The sequence below is a fragment of the Mustelus asterias genome, chromosome 23, assembly GCF_964213995.1.
Source record: "Mustelus asterias chromosome 23, sMusAst1.hap1.1, whole genome shotgun sequence".
Lineage (NCBI taxonomy): Eukaryota > Metazoa > Chordata > Chondrichthyes > Carcharhiniformes > Triakidae > Mustelus > Mustelus asterias.
This window is the reverse complement of record NC_135823.1, coordinates 56678876-56701556: the sequence shown is the minus strand read 5'-3', so window position 1 is coordinate 56701556 and position 22681 is coordinate 56678876. Positions and strand designations below refer to the sequence as shown.

Sequence of the window (22681 nt, the reverse complement as noted above, 5' to 3'; positions counted from 1 at the left end):
AAATCTCTAGCCCTGCAAGCTAAATCCTATAATCTTAAAACTATTTGGACTTGTAGAACACCAGGCAATCCATTTAAAACAGATACAATAAAAGATGTACTGTCCTTCGGCGTCGCTGATATGCTTCGCAAATAAGATCAGACACAATATTTGCTAAATATTCTTGTTGTATCTATCCGAATATTTATTAGTCATTTGGTAGTAGAGTATTGCTGAAAAAGGACACGAAGCTTTTTGTCTTGCGCTCAAAGACACTTCACAAGAAAGCAATAAAAGAGGAAAACAATTTGTACTGCACGAGAAGAGATTGCTGGTTGGTTGGCAAGTGGACTCTGATTAGTAGAGGTGAAGTCATGGAGAACACACTAGTCGATGATAACAGCAAAGCATTGTTTGAAATTTAAACCAGGCAGCTTGACTGATTGGTCAAGGCATTGTCCTGGGGAATAAACTAGCAAATGGTTGTCATTTATTTTGTTTAGCTGAAACATGTGTAATGCGTGTACAGGTTCCTCTTATCTGTAAAGAACAGGGCTGTGTGTATTAATATATGTAGTTTTCAATATATGCAAATGTGCCACTTGGAATCCCGATTGACAATCTTAAATTGGTTGTCAGCATAATTCTTAGCACACAGGATTACTTAGTAAGTGGTTATCCAACCACAGAATCACACCTAATGTTACAATACCCAGAACACAAGTTTTGAGTATTGTAAGCATGAGCTGGTAAAGTATGGTCTGTACCTTGCCCATAATTGTGGCTGGGATATGCTGTTTGACACGATCTGCCAGTCTCTGGAACATACCTACCATCAAACTGGCACCGAAATTCATATATCACATGACTGAATCATAGAACCCTATGCTGCAAAAGGAGGCCATTCGGCCCACCAAGTCTGCACCTACTACATTCCCACCCAGGCCCTATTCCCCGTAACCCCACATATTTACCCTATTAATCCCCTGACACTAGTGTCAATTTAGCATGGCCATTCCACCTAACCCACACATGTTTGGACTGTGGGAGGAAACCCACGCAGATACGGGGAGAATGTGCAAATTCCACACAGACAGTGACTCAAGCTGGGAATCGAACCTAGATCGCTGGCGCTGAGAGGCAGCAGTAAAACGGAACTCAACTGCGTCAGTTTGACAAGTTCAATGAATATCGATTCATACATGGTTCAATTCCAGCCTTGGGAAACTTTGTGTGGAGTTTGCACATTCTCCCCGTGTCTGTGTGGGTTTCCTTTCGGGTGCTCCAGTTTCCTTTCACAGTCCAAAGATGTACAAGTTAGATGGACTGACCATGCTAAATGTGTGGGTTGACACTGACAGGGCGGAGGAGGGAGCCTGGGTAAGATTCTCAAGTCAGAGAGTCGGTATAGACTCAATGGACTGAATGGCTTCTTCTGCACTGCAGTGATTCTATGATACAGTGCAAATATCTATGGCTTCCTTAAATGGGGGCAGTAGAGTGGGTAGCATGGCTACCTCACAGCACCAGGGTCCCAGGTTCGATTCCGGCCCTGGGTTACTGTCTGTGTGGCATTTGTATGTTCTCCCCATGTCTGTGTGGGTTTCTTTCAGGTGCTCCAGTTTCCTCCCACAGTCCAAAGATGTGCAAATTAGGTGGATCAGCCATGCTAAATTGCTTCTTAATGTCCCGCGGCTGTTGGTGGGGGGAGGGGGTTCAGCAATATCAGAATATCAGTGCTGCATCAATTTTTAATCATTGGAAAATAGGCTTTTGAATTCATGCAGCTTGATTGTTCTCTTCAGGTGCATCAATGTGTGTAGCTAGGATCAAAGTGAAGTATGTTCATTGCATGGTTGCCAATAGACCATGGCCTTGCAAATAAATCTATAGCTGGTTTGACTTTTTTTTTAAAAATGACAAACATGTTAGCATTTTTCAATTTTAACATTTTTTTTTGAAAATTTGGTAATATTAAGCAGTTAAATTTTATTTATTAGTGTCGTAAGTAGGCTTACATTAACACTGCAATGAAGTTACTGTGAAAATCCCATAGTCGCCAAACTCCAGCACCTGTTTGGGTACACCAAGGGAGAATTTAACATGGCCAAGGCACCTAACCAGCATGTATTTCGAACTGTGGGAGGAAACAGGAGCACCCAGAGGAAACCCACACAGACACTAGGAGAACATGCAGACTCCACGCAGACAGTGACCCAAGCCAGGAATCAAACCCAGGTTCCTGCCATTGTGAAGCAGCTGTGCTAACCATTGCGCCACCATGCTACCCATAATAAATCAAGATTTTGTGAAAAGTTGAAATTCTTTCAATTTGCCAGAATGGACTATAATGAAAAGGGTCACATTTTTCAAAATATTCTTTCAAGCGATTTAGCATTCACTGGCAAGGTCAGTTGCCACTCCCTAATTACCCTTGAACTAGTGGCTTGCTAGGCAATTGCAGTTAGGAGTCAACCACAATGCTGTGGATCTAGAATTATATGTAGGCCAAACTGGAGAAGGATGGCCGACTTCCTCTCCTAAAGGGTATTAGTGAACCAAGTGGGTTTTTACAGCAATCGATGAGAGTTGCAATGATCACCATTACTGAGACGAGCTTTATATTCCAGGCTTATTGAACTCAAGCCATGCCCCCAGAGCATTATTAGCCTTGTCCTCTGGATTATTAGTTCAGTGACATTATCTATTATCCCCATTTATGGACTTGGGCAAATTTTACTCCGGCAGATGCAATGGAATGCAGATAGCAGAAACAAACAATTTAAGGCTGTATCATCTGTATGTCATGATGTGGAGATGCCGGCGTTGGACTGGGGTAAACACAGTAAGAAGTTTAACAACACCAGGTTAAAGTCCAACAGGTTTATTTGGTAGCAAACGTCCTATGGGCAGTCAAAAACTGCTCAGAATTTAGCACCAAAACAATATCAAGTTTCATTCAGATGGATAATTCCAATTCAAAAGGTTAAACATCAACATAGAGGAACCGGAGTGTGCAGGTCCACAGTTCCCTAAAAGTGGCGACACAGGTGGCAAAGGTGATTAAGGCAGCATATGGTATGCTTGCCTTCATTGGCCACGGCATTGAGGACAAGAGTTGGCAAATCATGTTGCAACTATATAAAACCTTGGTTAAGCCACATTTAGAATATTGCATGTAGTTCTGGTCGCCACACTACCAGAAGGACATGGGAACTCTGGAGAGAGTGCAAAAAAAGGTTCACCAGGATGTTACCTGGTCTTGAGAGTGTTGAATATGAGGAGGGGTTGAATAAACTAGGCTTGTTTTCACTGGAAAGACGGAGGCTGAGGGGAGACCTGATAGAGGTCTACAAAATTATGAAAGGCATAGACAGGGTGGATAGTCAGAGGCTTTTCCCCAGGGTGGAGGTGTTAATTACAAGAGAGCACAGGTTCAAGGTGAGGGGGAATGTTTAAGGGAGATGTGCGGGGGAAATTTTTCACGCAAAGGGTGGTGGGTGCCTGGAACGCACTGCCAGAGGAGGTGGCGGCAGCAGGCACATTAGCAACATTTAAGAGGCACATGGATGGGCACATGAATAGGGAAGGAACACAGGAATACAGACCGAGTAAGGGCAGAAGGTTTCTTTTAGATTAGTGGGGACATCATGATCGGCACGGGCTTGAAGGTGATGTGAAGCAACTTCTAAGGTCTTTGCTATGCATAATTCTCATATCATGCCTGTGCTTGGTGTACATAATATTGACAATAGGTGGCAAACTGGAAAACAACAGATTCACCTTCACAGAATTCAATAGGCTTACCAGAAATAGAATCAGCTGAAGGACCTGGTCCCCATGGGTCAGTTGAAGGCTTCAGAACAGCAGAGGTGGTCTGCGAAGAGGTCCATGGGTCTACACTTTTAGGAACAGTTTGTGTGGCAGATAAAGAAGTGCCCCAAGGATCAACAGCAGTAGCTGGCTTGGTATCTAGAACCAAATAAGACAAAAACCTCGTTAGCACCTGAAAACTATTTTAATGCAAGTTTTGTAAGAATGAGATAATCACATGTGGCTCTAATTTCTATTCAGTAACAATATGAACTTGGGTTACCTACAATGGCTGAATAATGCCATTTCCTGGCCAGGCGACTAGAAAAGAAGGATCATAGAATCCTACAGTGCAGAAGGAGGCCATTCGGCCTTTTGAGTCTGCACCAACCACAATCCCACCCAGGTCCTATCCCCATTACCCCATGCATTAACCCTAGCTAATCCCCCTGACATGAAGGGGCTATTTAGCATGGCCAATCCACCTAACCCACAAATCTTTAGACTGTGGGAGGAAACCAAAGCACCTGGAGGAAACCCATGCAGACACAGAGAGAACGTGCAAACTCCACACCATCACCCAAGCCGGGAATCGAACCTGGGTCCCTGGCACTGAGAGGCAGCAGTGCTAACCACTGTGCCACCTTGCCATCCATGATGATTACAACCTAAAAATAAGACTCAAGTAATTATTTCAAAAACTAAACTTCAAAAAATGTCTGGTAATGAATTATTAAATAATTCACTATTAAGTTTACATATGATGGCACTGCCTAAAGAAGTCTCTGATCACACAAAGGAAATTGCCCTTAGTCATATTTGGCTCACAGTTCATGCTTAAGTTGTACTCTAGCCACCCGATACCTCAAAGATATTTAGAAATCTGTACAGTTTTAATGTATTTAATTCAGGATGAAAGATTTTACATTTCATTATTAATGGCAGGGATTTAAGGTTCCACTGGGAAATTCCCACCCGAAGTCAATGAACCTTTTGCTCCCTTTCCCTCCCACCTTTGACAGTTCTTGCTGCGGGCAGGACCTGTAAATTTAAATCTAAATTGGCATCTTCTGATAAACATCATTTCTCGCACTGAGAAAATCTGAAATACTAAATTAATCAAAGTAATAACACAGCAAAGTCAAAATTTAGTATTGAAAACCTAAACCATGTAAATTTAATTCCAAAAGGACCCTGCAACATGATCACAACACACAAATGCAAGGAGCACTTTCACCATACAAGTAATCTTACCAACAGATTGCCATGGATCCGACGCTACTGGACTGCTTACTTCCCCCCATGGGTCATCTTTTCCTATAATAACTGGTCGGACAGTTACTCCCCAGACTTTCTGTGTTGCTGCAGTTGGCAAGGGATCCATCAGGGTAACGGTGGATGCCTATTATTTAATTAGGAAAGAAAGTTATCTGACAGAAATACTACAAGAAAAGTCATTGTGAAACAAATAAATTCGGACCTGGAATATATTTAAGATTTGGTGATGTGCAATGAGGCAGACTTGATAAGGGAGCTTAAGGTAAAGGAACCCTTAGGAGGCATTGACCATAACATGATAGAATTCACTCTGCAGTTTGAGGGGGAGAAGCTGGAATCGGATTACAGTATTACAGTTGAGTAAAAGGTTGATTGGAGCTAAGAGTTGACTGGGAGAGGAGCCGAGCAGGAAAGACGATGGAGAGGCAATGGTGGGTGTTTCTAGGAGTAATTTGGAAGACACAGCAAAATTTCATCCCAAGAAGAAGCATACCAAGGGGAGGATGAGGCAGCCATGGCTGACAAGGGAAGTCAGGGACAGCATAAAAGCAAAAGAAAAAGCATACAATGTGGCCAAGATTAGCGGGAAGCCAGAGGATTGGGAAGCCTTTGAAAACAAACAGAGGACAGCTAAAAAAAGCAAGGGGGGAGAAAATGAAATATATGGGTAAGTTAGTCAGTAATATAAAAGAAGATTGCAAGAGTTTTTTCAGATATATAAAGAATAAGCGAGGCAAGAATGGACATTGGACCACTGGAAAATGCCGCTGGGGAAGTCGCAATGGGAAACAAAGGAATGGAGGAACTGAATAGGTACTTTGTGTCAGTCTTCACTGTGGAAGATACCAGTAACATACCAAAAATTCAAGAGTCAGGCGGCAGAGGTGAGTATGGTAGCCATTACTAAGGAGAAGGTACTCAGGAAGCTGAAAGGTCTGAAGGTGGATAAATCACCTGGACCAGATGGACTACACCCCAGAGAAGGAGATTGTGGAGGCATTAATAGTGATCTTTCAGGGATCACTGGAGTCAGGGAAGGTACAGTAAGAAGTTTCACAAACCAGGTTAAAGTCCAATAGGTTTATTTGGTAGCAAAGGCCACTAGCTTTCGGAGCGCTGCTCCTTCGGCAGGTAACTGGGAGTTCTGTTCACAAACAGGGCATATAAAGACACAAACTCAATTTACAAAATAATGGTTGGAATGCGAGTCTTTACAGGTAATCAAATCTAAAAGGTACAGACAATGTGAGTGGAGAGAGGGTTAAGCACAGGTTAAAGAGATGTGTATTGTCTCCAGCCGGGACAGTTTGTGAGATTTTGCAAGCTCAGGCAAGTAATGGGGGCTACAGATAGTGTGACATGAACCCAAGATCCCAGTTGAGGCCGTCTTCATGTGTGTGGAACTTGGCTATCAGTCTCTGCTCAGCGACTCTGCGTTGTCATGTGTCATGAAGGCCGCCTTGGAGAATGCTTACCCGAAGATCAGAGGCTGAATGCCCGTGACCGCTGAAGTGGTCCCCAACAGGAAGAGAACACACGACAGCACAGAGTTGCTGAGCAGAGACTGATAGCCAAGTTCCGCACACATGAGGACAGCCTCAACCGGGATCTTGGGTTCATATCACACTATCTGTAACCCCCACGACTTGCCTGGGCTTGCAAAATCTCACTAACTGTCCCGGCTGGAGACAATACACATCTCTTTAACCTGTGCTTAACGCTCTCTCCACTCACATTGTCTGTACCTTTAAGACTTGATTACCTGTAAAGACTTGCATTCCAACCATTATTTTGTAAATTGAGTTTGTGTCTTTATATGCCCTGTTTGTGAACAGAACTCCCACTTACTTGAAGAAGGAGCAGCGCTCCGAAAGCTAGTGGCTTTTGCTACCAAATAAACCTGTTGGACTTTAACCTGGTGTTGAGAGACTTCTTACTGTGTTTAGCCCAGTCCAACGCTGGCATCTCCACGTCAGGGAAGGTCGCAGAGGACTGGAAAATCACTAATGTAACACCTCTGTTGGGAAGGAGGGAAGTCATCCCTTTACTCAGGAAATTACAAGCTGGTTCGCCTGACCTCAGTCATTGTTAAGATTTGAGAGTCCTTTATTAAGGATGGAATTTTGGAATACTTGGAAGAGCATGATAAAATAGGGCAAAGACAGTATGGTTTCGTTAAGGGGGGTCATACCTGACAAATCTCTTAGAATTCTTTGAGGAGGTAACAAGCAGGTTAGACAAAGGAGATCCAGTGGATGTTGTCTACTTGGATTTCAAGAAGGCCTTTAACAAGGTGCCATAAAAGAGGCTATTGAGTAAGATAAGAGCCCATGGTGTTCGGGGCCAGGTATGAGCATGGTAGAAGATTGGCTGACTGGCAGAAGGCAGAGAGTGGGGATAAAGGGGTCCTTTCAGGATGGCAGCCGGTGACTAGTGGAGTTCTGCAGGGGTCAGTGTTGGGACCACAACTTTTCACTTTATACACAAATGATCTAGATGAAGAAACTGAGAGCATTATGGCCAAGTTTGCAGATGATACAAAGATAGATGGAGGGACAGGTAGTATTGAGGAGGCAGGGAGGCTGCAGAAGAACTTGGACAGGTTAGGAGTGTTGGCAAAGAAGTGACAGGTAGAATACAACGTGGAAAAGTGTGAGGTTATGCACTTTGGTAGGAAGAATAGAGGCATAGACTATTTTCTAAACAGGGAAGGAATTCAGAAATTGGAAGCGCAAAGGGACATGGGAGTCTGAGTTCAGAATTCACTTGGTTGAGTTGGTAGTTCGGAAGGAAAATGCAGTGTTAGCATTCATTTCGAGAGGACTAGTATATGAAAGTAGGGATGCACTGCTGAAACTTTATAAGGTTCTGGTTAGACCACATTTGGAATATTATGAGCAATTTTGGGCCCTGTATCTAAGGAAGGATGTGCTGGCCTTGGAGAGGGTCCAGAGGAGTTTCACGAGAATGATCCCGGGAATGAAAGGCTTGATGTATGAAGAGCATTTGAGGACTCTAGGTTGAGGGTGGAGTTCAGAAGGATGAGGGGGGGATTTCACTAAAACTTAAGAGAATACTGAAAGGCTTGGATAGAGTGGATATGGGGGAAGATGTTTCCATTACTAGGAGAGACTAGGCTCCCAGGGCAAAGCCTCAGAATAAAGAGGCGACCTTTTAGAACCGAGATGAGAAGGAATTGCTTTAGCCAGAGGGTGGTGAATCTATGGAATTCATTGTCATAGAAGGTTGTGGAGGCCAGGTCATTGAGTGTATTTAAGATGGAGATAGATAGGTTCTTGATTGGTATGGGGATCAAAGGTTTCAGGGAAAAGGCAGGAGAATGGGGTGAAGAAAGATATCAACCAGGATCGAATGGTGGAGCAGACCTGATGGGCCAAATGGCAGCTGACACAGCATTCACAGTATTTTCAGATGCCAAATTTGCATTTTCAAATTTTTGAGATTCCAAATTGGAGCAAATATTTAAAAAATATTTCCTTTGTGTGTCTGCATTATTTTTTGTATAACTTAAGGCTATACAACTCATAGGGCCCGATTTTACCATTTTCATTCGAAGTGCTGAATCTGGGCATAATGCAGATCCAACTTGGAAATCTGCTTTCAGGCGCCCCCATACGCACTCAGCCTGAAAAAAGAATCGCCAGTCCCATTCGCACTGTGGGCGGGGCTTAGCACAGCCGAAACGATCGGAGCTTGCGCAGTTAGAAAAAAATTCGAAAAAGCGCGCCCATGTCAGATCGCTCCTGGGCCGCAAATAGCGAAATAGCGGAGAAAGCAGCCCGGGAGCGATGGCCCCCACAGACATCACTGTCTCTCTTATCCACCCCCCTCCCCGCAACCCAGACTGATCACCACCCCTGCCCCCCTCTCTCCCCCCCCTCCCCCACCGATCGCCCACAGAGTGGCAGCAGACCGCCCTGCACCCTCCCCCCCCCCCCCCGTGCCCCCACCAGAGATCCATCTGACCCCCCCTCCCCACCAGTGTGAGAGCGATTGGGCCTCTTCCCCCCCCCCCCAGACAACGATCTGCCCCCCGCCCCCCCAACAGAATGGTCTGGCCTCACTCACCCCCCCGCCAGAGGAACATCTGACCTGCCTCCTCCTACTCCCTCCCCACCAGACAACGATCAGCCCTCCGCCTCCCCCTCCCCCCACCACCAGACAACGATCAGCCCTCCCCCCCCCTTCCCACCAGAGATACATCTGACCCACCTCCTCCTCCCCCCCGAAACCAGACAACGATCTGGCCTCACTCCCCTTCCCCCCCCCCCCCCCCCCCCCCAAACCAGAGAATGATCTGACCCGCCTCCCTCCTCCCCCCCCACCACCACCGATCTGAGTCAGAGAGCCGCTGGAAGCTCTGAACGCACTCTTCAGCAGCTAGAGTGCCTGATTCAGACTATTATTTAGCAGGTCCATTACGGCACGGTTCCGGATTGACAAACGCAGTGCTAAAGGGGGAAATGCTGATAAAGTTGGGTGGGCAGTTCATTAATTCAATTTAAATGCATGCAAATGCATTTAAATTGCCGTTGCACCCGTTTTGGGCACGAAGTGGATCGCTGCCATTCCTGGGTTTCTGTAAAGTGGCAATCTGCGGGGGCGCAGATCACGTTAATGGCCTCACACCTGACTTTACCACGTTTTCGCGCCCGTTTAAACAGTAAAATCGGGCCAATACTCTTGGAACCTTCTGATTTTAACCCACTTCAAACCCATTCAGTTATACAGTTAAAATTTATCCCTTACATTCAGGACTGAAAGATTATGAGCAAATGCTTTTTTGAAATGGTGCAGACAGTGAGAAGATTCCCCTACTGGTATTTCTTTCATGCACCAGCTACAAGTGAAAGTACAAGCAGCCAAACCTCTCAGTGACACTTTCAATTGACTGCAAGAGCTGTGCAAGAAGGGCCAATCTGACTCTTTCTACGGAAAGTGTTCATCTGATTACCACTTCCCATAATAGCATGATGTATACTGAGAAATTAGTAGAGTTTAAAAGCTTAAAGTTTATTAGTGTCACAAGTAGCCTGATATTAACACTGCAATGAAGTTACCGTAAAAATCTCCTAGTCGCCACACTCCAGTGCCTGTTCAGGTACACAGAGGGAGAATTTAGCATGGCCGATGCATCTAATCAGCCATGTCTTTCGGACTGTGGGAGGAAACCGGGACACCTGGGGGAAACCCACGAAGACATAAGGAGAACTTGCAGACTCCGTACAGACAATGATCCAAGCCAGGAATCAAACCCGGTCCCTGACTGCAGTGCCAACAACTGTGCCACCATGCCGCCCACATAAAACAAATGGAGATTGTACAGAGAAGGTTCACCAGGTTGATTCCGGAGATGAGGGGGTTAGCTTATGAGGAGAGATTGAGTAGACTGGGCCTATACTCATTGGAGTTTAGAAGGTTGAGGGGAGATCTTATAGAGACATATAAGATAATGAAGGGGCTAGACAGGGTAGAAGCAGCGAGGTTATTTCCACTTACAATGGAAACAACAACCAGGGGGCATAGCCTCAAAATACGGGGGAGTCAATTTAGAACAGAGTTGAGGAGGAACTTCCTCTCCCAGAGGGTAGTGAATCTTTGGAATTCTCCGCCCAATGAAGCAGTAGAGGCTACCTCGTTAAATGTGTTTAAGTCACAGACAGATAGATTTTTAACCATTAAGGGAATTAAGGGATATGGGGAGCGGGCGGGTAAGTGGAACTGAACCCACTATCAGATCAGCTATAATCTTATTGAATGGCGGAGCAAGCTTGAGGGGCTAGATGGCCTACTCCTGCTCCTATTTCTTATGTTCTTATGAGATTGATAGAAGCTAGTACTCCCGTATTCCAAGATAGAGTAACATTCAATGTTCTGGTTTTATAGCTAAATCCATTTGGAGTTTATGTGCCCCTCCTGCTAAGGCTTAGCTCCCATAAAGGTAATTACAATTCTGACAAGGGAATAGGAATAACGTATGTGATTAACAAAAGTAACATTTTAAGTAGTATTGCTAGAAGATTGATAAAGTATTTCGAAACATTATTTTGATTCCAGAAGGCATAAACCATATTTTTTGTAACCAAAAGTAACACCTCAAATGTTCATTTTTATTGAGACAAACTCCACCCCTCACCCCCACCAACAGATTAGTCTTAAAATATTTGCCTTAACTTTCAAGAAAAATTCATTTACAACCTTGAATCTTGAAATACAACCCTCAACAGTATCAAAGCACAGAAACAGGCTGCTTCAATGGTATTTTCCCATGCTTCTTCATTGAACCCCATTAACATATCCTATGTGTTTTTGCTCACGTGCTTACCTAGCATCCCTTGCTATTTATACCTCAATTACTCCGTGGTAGCAAGTCCCACATTTTAACCACCTTCTGACTAAAGATGGTTCTCCTGAATTCCCTACTGAAATATTCGTAACTATCTCATTGATGGCTTCTAGATTATATTCAGATGCAGAAAACCTTCACCTTTTTCTTCTTTGGAGCGGTGCTACCCACTATTACAGCTGAATTTCTGCGGCTCTCCTCCAAGGCCATCTGAAGTCGAAGATCATCACCACGGCGTAGGCGATCTTCCTGATGAGGATCACAGTACAAAATTAGAAAGAATTCCCTTCATTTACAATGACAAGTTAGGTTCACTACTTTTTGGAACAGTTCTTCAGGTCATGACCACAATTAATGAGTTAAAGAGTACTGACAGATGAAATAACAAGATCAAACCATGGCAGCAACATTAAAACACAAGAAAAATCTCTGGCTGCAGAGAATAAAAAAGGACAGAGAAGGGATTTGATGTAAGATTTCAAGTAGAGAGAAAAGGGAAAATAAGTCACAAGCATCTATACCCCTAGAGTCTTGGGAATCAAGAGCCATCTGAAGTAGGATACTGATTGCTTTAGTTTGGTAAGTATAATTTTTGTTGCTTAATAAAATTGCCCTGATGCCACTGCAAGTAGTATTGCCTTGTTCGAAATTCATTTTCTCATCTCTGAACCACTTACATCCTGTAGCGAAACCCTGATAACAGCTTAAGACAAATAAGTTGATGTTAAAATGTTATTTATTAATTTACCATATTATTGGTGTGGCTGGCTAGGCCAGCATTATTGTCCATTTCTAGTTGCCCTCGAGGGGGTGGTGATGAGCTGCTGCTGTCCCTGAGGTGTTGGTACAGTTGGTGCTGTTAGGAAATTAATTCCAGGATTTTGATCCAGCAGCAGTGAAGGAATGGCGATATATTTCCACGTAAGGATGGTGAATGATTAACAGGGGAACCTCCAGGTAGTGGCATTCCCAGGTACTTGCTGCCCTTGTCCTTCTGGATGGTAGTGATTACAAATTTCTAAGGAGCTGCCTAAGAAGTCCTGGTGAGTTCCTGCAGTGAATCTTGATGACGGCATACACTGTTGTCACTGTTTGTCAGTGATGAAGTGACTGAATGTTTGTGCAAGGGGTTCCAATCAAGCAGGTTGCTTTGTCCTGGATGGTGTTGAGCTTCCTGAGTATTGTTGGAACTGCACTCATTCAGGCAAGTGTAGAGTATTCCATCATACTCCCAACTTGTGCCCTGCAGAGGGTGGCCAGGCTTTGGGGAGTCAGGAGGTGAGTTATCCACCACAGAATTCCTAGCTTCTAAACTGTTCTTGTAGCCATAGTGTTTGTTTCGTCCAGTTCAGTTTCTGGTCAATGGTAACCCCTAGAGTATTAATAGTGGGGCGTTCAGTGATGGTAATGCCATCGAATGTCAAGGAGCGATGATTAGATTCTCTCTTGCTGGAGATGGTCATTGCCATCAATTGTGCAGCATGGATGATACTTGCCATTTGTCAGCCCAAGCCTGGTTTTTCCCCAGGTTTTGCTGAATTTGGAAATGGACCACTTCAGTATCTGAGGGTCGTGAATGGTGCTGAACATTTTTAACAATCAGCTAACATCCCCACTTTTGACCTTATGGTGGAAAGAAGGTCATATAAGAAGCAGCTGAAGATGGTTTAGTCTAGGACACTATCCTGAAGAACACCTGCAGTGATGTCCTGGAACTGAGATGATTGACCTCTAATCACCACCTTTGTGCCAGGTATGACTCCAACCAGTGGAGCAATTTCCCCCCCGATTCCCATTGATTTGTTTTGCTAGGGCTCTTTGATGGCATACTCAATCAAAGCTGCTTTGGTGTCAAGAGCAGCCACTCTCACCTCACCTCTGGAGTTCAGGTCTTTTGCCCATGTTTGAACCAAGGCAGTAATGAGATCAGCAGCAGAGTGACCTTGACAGAACCCAAATTGAGCATCAGTGAGCAGATTATTGCTGAGTCAAGTGTCACTTGACAGCGGAGTTGATGACCCCTTCTATCACCTTACTGATGATCGTGCATAGACTGATGGGGCAATAATTGACAGGGTTGGATTTATCCTATTTCTTGTGTACACATACCTGGGCAATTTTCTCCATTCTCAGGTAGCTGTCAGTGCTGTGCTTGGCTAGGGGTGCGGCAAGTTCCAGAGCATAAATCTTCAAAACTATTGCTGGAATATTGTCAGGACCCATAGCCTTTGCATTATCCAGTGCCTTCAGCCGTTTCTTGGTATCACACGGAATGAATCGAATTGGGTGAAGACTGACATTTGTGATGCTGGAGATTTCCGGAGGAGGAAGAGATGTATCATCCACTTGACATTTCTGGCTGAAGATTGTTGCAAATGCATCTTCTGCACTAATGTGCTGGGCTCCTCAATCAATCATCAAGGATGGGGTTATTTGTGGAACCTCCACCTCCAGTGAGCTGTTTAATTGTCCACCACCATTAACAGCTGGATGTGGCAGGATTGCCAAGCTTAGTTCTGATCCATTGGTTGTGGAATTGCTTAACACTGTCTATTATTTGCTGCTTATGCCATTTAGCAGACAAGTAATCCTGTGTTGCAACTCATTTTTAGATACGCTAGGTGTTGCACTTGCATGCCCTCCTGCACTCTTCAAAGAACCAGGGTTGATCCACTGGCTTGGTGGTAATGGTAGAGTGGGTGATATGGTGGGCCATGAGGTTACAAATTATAGTTCAGTGCAATTCTGCTGCTCTGATAGCCTATGGATCTGATAGTCTGGAGTTGCTAGATCTGTTAAACCTCTGTTGCACTCCTTCCATGGCAAGTATATCCTTCCTTAGATCAGGAAATCAAATCACTACACAATACTCCAGTGGGGTTTCACCAAGGTTCTATACAAGTACATCAAGACATCTTTACTCCTGTACTCAAATCCCTTTGTGCTGAGGGCCTACATACTATTTGCCTTCCTAATTGCTTGCTGTACCTGCATGCTACATTTTAGTGACTCATGAACAAGAACAGAGACGTTCCTTTGGACATCAACCCTTCCTAACATCTCACCATTTAAGAAATACCCTGCCACTTTCTATTTTTTTCTACCAAAGCCGATGACCACACAATTATTCCATCTGCTATGTTCTCACCCGTTCACTTAGCCTGTCCAAGTTCCCTTGGAGCCTCTTAGCATCCTCCTCACAACTTACATTCCCACCTAGTTTTGTTTAATAGCAAATTTGAAAATATTACATTTGGTCTTCACATCCAAATCATTGATATAGATTGGAGTCAGCACTGATCCTTGCAGTACCCCACCAGTAACAGCCTGCCATCCTGAGTGAACCATTTTTTCTATTGTTTTCTGTCTGTTATTCGATTCTCAATCCATACCCATATACTACTCCCAATTGCATGTGCTCTAATTTTGTTAATGAACCTATGTGAGTCCTTATCAAAAGTCTTAGTCAGTTGTGATGCGCACTATGCTGTTTGTAAGGAGTTCCTGGTACCTACTGTTTATCTAATGAGAACTCAAAAGTTTTCCTGTCTGTTATCATCAACTACTCAATCGCACTGTACGGGGACCAGAGAGAAAGAAGTGCATAGGTATCTTTTAGGACCAAGACTATCCCAAGATGAAGTGCCAGAAAATTGTTGGGAATTATGGGGATTATTATTGGGAATGGTCAACTCATCACAGAAGACAACACAAGCTGATACCGAAATTGTGCATCTCCATAGTACCCTAAGGTACTACTGACAATTTGACTAGCCTAGCTCACTAATGTAACCTGTTAGACCTAGCCTGTCACTTGGGGCTGAGATTCTTCCCACTCAACTCCAAATAATCCTCCTAATCTCATAGAATCCTTACAGTACAGAAGGAGGCCGTTTGGCCCATCAAGTCTGCACCAACCACAATCCCACCCAGGCCCTATTCCCGTAACCCAGTGGTTCCCAAAGGGTGCGGTGCGCCACACTGGTGCGGCGAGCGGGGATGGCAAGTGAGGCGGGAAGATTCAAGGACAATCAAAGAAACATTTAAATACGGATAGATATTTTTCCAAAGTGAGAGCAAGAGCATCACGTGATGCATTGTTTTATACTTTCTGGATGTCCCATGATCATATTATAAAGTAGTTGTGTTGTATGTTATGAATCAAGCACTACTCGGAGTTGGTTTTTTTTGTTTTTGAATGTATTTCTTATCAATAAAAAATTTGGTGTGGTGCAAGCAAATTTTTATTCCGAAAGTGCGGCCCAGTGAAAAAAGTTTGGGAACCACTGCCGTAACCCCTCATATTTACCCTGCTAATTAACCCCCTGACATTAGGGTTAATTTTAGCATGGCCAATCAACCTAACCCGCACATCTTTGGACTGTGGGAGGAAACCGGAGCACCCGGAGGAAACCCACGCAGACACGGGGAGAATGTGCAAACTCCACACAGACAGAAACCTGGGATCTTGGCGCTGTGAGGCAGCAGTGTTAACCACTGTGCTGCCCACACTGTCCTAATGGGTAGCAGGGGAAACTTACCAAGTTTCAGGAGAGCCAAAGAGCCAGGAATTAAAGGGATTACACAAAATGACTTGAAGTAATAGTTAAGAACCAGAAGGAAAGAGAACTGCAAAATCTGTCACAGAAGGCAGGAAGGAGAAATAAAAAGGATCAATATGAATTTTCCTTCTTTTGGGCACTCTTGCATCTGGTAAATTAATGAAAAAAATCTGAAACCAAGTTTCAGCATTTCTTTTTTTAATTTTAAAAGTTAGATCAAATTTTCCTGAGATGACGGAAGGATGTTCACAAGTTGTATTTTTGCACAGAATATCTAATGTCAAACTGTTTTATAAAAGTTTTAAAAGAATGATATACCTCCTAGAATCTCCCGATTTGGCACTTCAGGGATTCCTTGCAAAAAGAAATGCAGCCCTTTAAAAACATGCAACTTTACAAATCAGCTTACAATATCTACAAGCGAATGTCCATTGTGAACAGGAGGGGTCTCAACCTAACTGTTGATAAGTAACATACTAGAAACATGGAGTGAAACTAATCATGCAGGCTGTACCTGTTCTGCAGCTTCCCTACTCATGGCTAAAGCCAATTGCAGCTGAAGTTCTTCCTCTCCACTGGTTTGTGGTCTAGCCTGTTCCAACTCTGATGAAGCACGTGGAGAGGTTGCTAAAAAGAAAATGGGTATATATTAAAACAAAAAGGTCAAAAAGTAGTATCCCCACCTTGATTTCATGACACCACAGGAATGGCAAACTGCAGTAACAGAATATCCACTTCAGATTTAAGTGACTGCAATTGGATATTGCAAATGCAGAGTGAAAATACATCCACTTTCAAGAAAGATAAACACATCCTATGAAAGCAATTTCATTCTGAAAGGCGCACTTAAGCTTAAATTAAAATTTACTTTCCATGTGCATCTGGATTTTGACATCAGTTTGACCCGTAGGTTTCTCAGAGCTTTTTATTCATTCATGAATGTGGGTAACACTGGCTAGGCCAGTATTTATTGCCCATCCATGACTGCCCTTGAGAGGGTGGTGGTAAGCGGTCTTCTTGAATTGTTGGAGTCCATGTGGTGCAGGTACACCCACAATGCTGTTAGGGAGGGAGTTCCTCGATTTTGATCCAGGAATGGTGATATATTTCCAAATTGGGATGGTGAGTGGCTTGGAGTGGAACTTCTAGCTGGTGGTGTTCCCATGTGCTCCCCCTGACCTTCTAGATGGTGGAGGTCATGGGTTTGGAAGGCACTGTCCAAGGAGCCTTGATGAGTTCTGCAGTGCATCTTGCAGATGGCATACAGAGCTGCCGCTGTGCATTGGTGGTGGAGGGATTGAATGTTTATGGATGGGGTGCCAATAAAGTAGGCTGCTCTATCCTGGATAGTGTCAAGCTTCTTGAGTGTTCTTGGAACTGCACTCATCCAGGCAAATGGAGAGTATTCCATGATACTCTTTGTAGATAGTGGACAGGCTTTAGGGAGTCAGGAGGTAAGTTAAATGCCACAGGATTCCTAGCCTCTGACCTGCTCTTGAAGCCATAGTATTTATATGGCTAGTCTAGTTCCATTTGTGGCCAAAAATGGTAACCCCTCCCCACCTGCCCCCAGGACGTTCATAGTGGTGGTGATGGTAATGCCACAGTATGTCAAGGGGTGATGGTTAAATTCACTCTTGCTGGAAATGGTCATTGCTTGGTTTTTGTGCAACGCAAACGTTACTTGCCACTTATCAGTCCAAGCCGGAATATTGTTCAGGTCTTGCTGAACATTCAACAACATGTCAATTGCAAACCACAGGAATGGATCTTCACACCATGAGGCAACTTTCAAGATGACTGGCAATTATAAAAACCCATTATCACTAAGAAATCCACAGGTATACCACTGAAAGGCCTAAAGACTGATTTGATGAGAGGTGCAGAAATCCTGGCGATAGGTTCCAAATTCCACAGTAAAGCTCATCTATCAGTCAAAGCTAAAAGTTGAAAGAACCAGCGATTTGAAGAAATGGACAGAGAAAGCTTAAGAAATTCAACTTCTTGGTAACATGCATGGCACATACAACTTTTTCAAGGCAACTAAGAGACCTATGGACCCTCAACACTAACCAACAACAGAACTACGCAATGAAAACTCCACCTATGGACAGGTATCTACTTGGCATCCTCCCACAACATACAATTGGAAATAAGCTAAACAATGATCCTAAACAAAAGCTTCTGGTCTTCACAGTAGTCTGTGGCAGTACTGAAATAAGCAGACATACTGATCTCCCAGAACATGCCAATTTATGAAGTTCTGGCACAAAGAAGAAATTCCTGTGACCTTGGAGGCACCATTATGATCATAATTTTCTAGAACAGAAACAAATTAAATTGTAGCAACTACAGGGACATAACTTTGTTCTCAATTGTTGGCACAGTCCTAGCTAAATTACATCTTAGAAATCACCTCGAACTGCAGAGGTCATTCCAGAGTCCCAGTGTGTCTTCTGACTGACCAATGGAACAATCAACACGATCTGCACAGCACACCAACTTCAGGAAAAGTGCAGAGAGCAGAACATTCCTTTGTATGTGGCTTTCTTTGATCTCACAAAAGCCTTTGATTCGGTGAATCAAACTACCATTTGGAAACTGCTATAAGACGATACAGATGCCCAGCTAAGTTCACAAACATAATGAGTCTTTTTCATGACAAATGTAAATAACAGTACTGTGCAATGGCCCCACAACATAACCCCTTCCATTTCCAAACTTGTCAAAAAAGAGTGCTATCACATCAACTCTATTCTCAAACTTCCTTGCAGAAAAGCCGGAACTTACTACAATCCTGACAGGCTCCCTCCAGATGAGGCAATAACCTTACTGTAGTGATGGTAAGCAGCTTAACCTCAACCAGCTGAAGGGCACAACCAAGACAATCACTTCCATAATAGAAGTGCAGTAGGCTGACGATGCACTAGTTAATGCTCATCCTGAAGAACAACAGATACTTGATGTATTTGTTGAAGTCTACAAGAGCATGGAAACTGCCATTAACACCAGGAAGGCCAAAGTTCTCTACCAAAAAGTTGCATCAAATCCAGTGTCTTCAATTCAGATTGAATGGTGAAATGTCCCTCATTTTCCATATTTTGGAAGCTATCTATTCCAAAAAGCTGACTTTGATGAAGAGGGAATAGTTTAACCTATGATACTCAAGTTTGAGAATCAGATGCCAGACCCAATACTAAAGAGTCTATCGCAGTGGTTTTATACAAGCTTCTCTACATTGCTGAAGCTTGGACAACTTATAAACACCATTTCTGCTTAGAAGGAGTTGATAATCAAGTGAGAAAGTACAAAACAAATGACACTGATGTCAAGTGTAGAGGCCATGATAAACTCACATCAATTGAGACGGATCGGACATATTGTCAGGATGCCGAACTCCAAGACTGCACAAACAAGTGCTCTAGTCAGGAGCTACATGAGGGAGAATGTTCACACCGGGGTCAAGGGAAAATCAAATACAATTTCAAAGCCTCCATGCAGATCTGTTCTATTGACATCCAGACATGGGAGGCAGATGCCTAATTGTGACTAAAATGGTGGCAGGATCTTCCAAACAATCAACAAAAGCAGCAGCAATTGAAGAGAGAACAGCGAGAGATACAGAAGAAAAGTGCAGCTGCTCAAACCAACAATCCGCTACCACCTCTACCAGCTGACAACCTGTGTCCTCATTGTGAGAGAGCCTGCAAAGGCAAAGCAAGGCTCGTAAGCCATCTGAAAAACCCACAACCAACACTGGTGTCTTACTTCCTTCCACTCATTTGCAAGAAAAAAATCATCCTTGATCCAAGGAATTGCCAAAAGAGATTCAGTCTTACAGATCTCCAACCTATAGGGAAGTTCACTCATAATTCAGGGTGTTGTCAGAAAACACTCGACTGAATTACTGCCTAGTAGCTACCTACTACAGGCAGAAAATTATAGCTATGAATCATCTTCAACAACCTGCACCTTTAAGAAAAATCTCAAGCTGCTTCACAAAATAAATTTAGTAAACTGACGTTTCACCAAAGAAAGATGGGGTGGAAGAAAATGGTGAACTAGTTTTTTTTTTAAACTCAAGGAAAGAAAGTAGATGTCAGTTTGAGGGGGGGAATACTTGTGAAGGACATCAAAGCAGATGAAAGCTATGCCACCAGTCATGGTATTCACTTCAATACACCTTCTTAGACATTCAGACAAATAAGCTCAGCAAGAACTGGATTGAAGATCCAAGATATAGGCAGCTGGGTTTAGGGTAAATTTGAATTTATGACCAGTGAATAACGAAGCTAGAAAGAAAGGCATTAGTAATGGAGACGAGAAATGACAAAAATATGATGGTGCTTTCAGGGTACAGGAGTTGGGTAGGTATAAGGGTGGGTAATGTTGCAGAGGTAAAAATCCCAAGTCCTGGTGATAAGGTATTCAGGAATACAAGCTCAGATCAATGTTGAACAGGACACAATGCTTGAGTTCATCTCCAAGAAATGGCTACAGAGGAAGATGGAATCATGGCAAGAGAGTTTATAGTAGATGCTGTAAACAATAACTTTGATCTTCCCAGCATGAAATTGGAGAAGGATGTAATGTGTTCAATGATTAATGTTGAGTAGCATCCTTTGACAGCATGGATGAGTTGTCATGGAATAAAAGGTGATGGGCAAAGTTTTAAAAGCAATGGGTGGGGGGAGGGGAGTGGGGGAAGAAAGAGAGAGAGAATCAATAGGCACTTGCAGAGATTTCAGAATCGAAGAATCATTACAGCACAGGAGGAAATTTGGCATGTCAGCTACGACTCTCACCAACTTCTACAGATGCACCATAGAAAGCATTCTTTCTGGTTGTATCACAGCTTGGTATGGCTCCTGCTCTGCCCAAGACCGCTAGGAACTACAAAAGGTCGTGAATGTAGCCCAATCCATCACACAAACCAGCCTCCCATCCATTGACTCTGTCTACACTTCCCGCTGCTTCGGCAAAGCAGCCAGCATAATTAAGGACCCCACGCACCCCGGACATTCTCTCTTCCTTTGGGAAAAAGATACAAAAGTCTGAGGTCACGTACCAACTGACTCGAGAGCAGCTTCTTCCCTGCTGCTGTCAGACTTTTGAATGGACCTACCTCGCATTAAGTTGATCTTTCTCTACACCCTAGCTATGACTGTAACACTACATTCTGCACTCTCTCGTTTCCTTCTCTACGAACGGAATGCTTTGATTGTATAGCGCGCAAGTAACAATACTTTTCACTGTATGTTAATGCATGTGACAATAATAAATCAAATCAAATCAAAGGCCCAGTTTGCCCAATCACTCTTCAAAACACACTCCCACCATCCCTGGAACAAGTCTGTGATTGCTCTGGAAAAATGCAAGGAATAGTTGAGACGTCTAGCATTGCTGCATTTAAGAGCCCCGCATTAAGCTGATCTTTCTCTACACCCTAGCTATGACTGCACTCGCAGTCTCTCGTTTTCTTCTCTATGAACTGTATGCTTTGTCTGTATAGCGTGCAAGAAACAATACTTTTCACTGTATGTTAATACATGTGACAATAATAAATCAAATCATTCTGCCAATCGTGTCTGCACCAGTTCTTTGAATGAGCAATTCACTTGGTGCCATTCTCCTGCCTACGCCCTGTAAATTCTTCCTTTTCAGTCAACAATCTAATTCCCTTGAATGTTTTGACAGAACCTGCCACCCCCACATACACAGGCAGTGCATTCCCAGATCTGATACCACACTGTGAAAAAAACTTTTTCTCAGATCACCTTAAATCTGTGCCCTCTTGACCTTGATCCGTTTATAAATGGGAACCGTCTCCCTACCTACTCTGCCCAGATCCTCATGATCTCTATCAAATCTCCTCTCAGCCTTCGTTTCTCCAATGGAAACAGTCCTAACAATCTTTATTTAACAATTCCTTATCCCTGGAAACATTCTCAGGGTGAATCTTTTTTGAATTCCCTCAAATGTAGTCACATACTGCATAAAAAGTGTGGCACCCAGGAGCCGAACTAGTGTTTTAGCTCGACATAATGCTCTATGCCCTATTAACAAAGTCCACGATACTGTATGGTTTATTAACCTGCCCTGCTACTTTCAATGACTGATGTATATATTTTCCCAGGTTCCTCTGCTCCTGCGCCCTCTTTAAAGTTGGACTCTTATTTTATCTTATCTCTATTTATATTATCTCTCCATGTTCCTCCTACCAAAATAAATCACTTCCCATGTCTGCCCATTCCATGAGCTTGTCTATGTTTGTTAGAAGTGCAACACCATCCTCCTCAGTTCACAATGCTTCCAAGTTTTATATCATCTGTCAATTTTGAAGCTGTGCCCTGTACACCAATGTCCAAATCAACAACATATATCAGGAAAAGCTCCTCAGCTTTGACAAAGGGTCACCTGGACTCAAAACGTCAGCTTTTTTCTTTCCTTACAAATGCTGCCAGACTTGCTGAGATTTTCCAGCATTTTCTCTTTTGTTCACAGTAGGATAGATTTGCGGAGGTAAAGAGAGCTTTATGCTGCATTTAACTGTTCTATGTCTGATCTGCAAGATCTTGATGCTGAAATAAATGTCACTGTCGCAGATTTAAAATATGTTTAAAAGAAATATAAATAAAGGAATAATGAAATGCTGCAAGCTGTCGTCACTATTCCCATCAGC

At 43.4% G+C, this 22681-nt stretch overlaps 1 protein-coding gene across 5 annotated transcripts in view; it reads right to left on the bottom strand.

Annotated features, from left to right (window-relative positions):
- Positions 1–22681, bottom strand: part of epn2 (epsin 2) — a 71697-nt gene that overhangs the window by 15573 nt on the left and 33443 nt on the right. For all 5 annotated transcript variants that reach the window (XM_078240714.1, XM_078240718.1, XM_078240719.1 and 2 more), the window contains 4 exons: positions 16514–16626; positions 11579–11686; positions 5047–5194; positions 3787–3951 (listed from right to left, as the gene is read on the bottom strand). In XM_078240714.1, coding sequence (XP_078096840.1) covers positions 3787–3951; positions 5047–5194; positions 11579–11686; positions 16514–16626 — 534 coding nt within the window. The remainder of the gene's footprint in view (positions 1–3786; positions 3952–5046; positions 5195–11578; positions 11687–16513; positions 16627–22681) is intronic.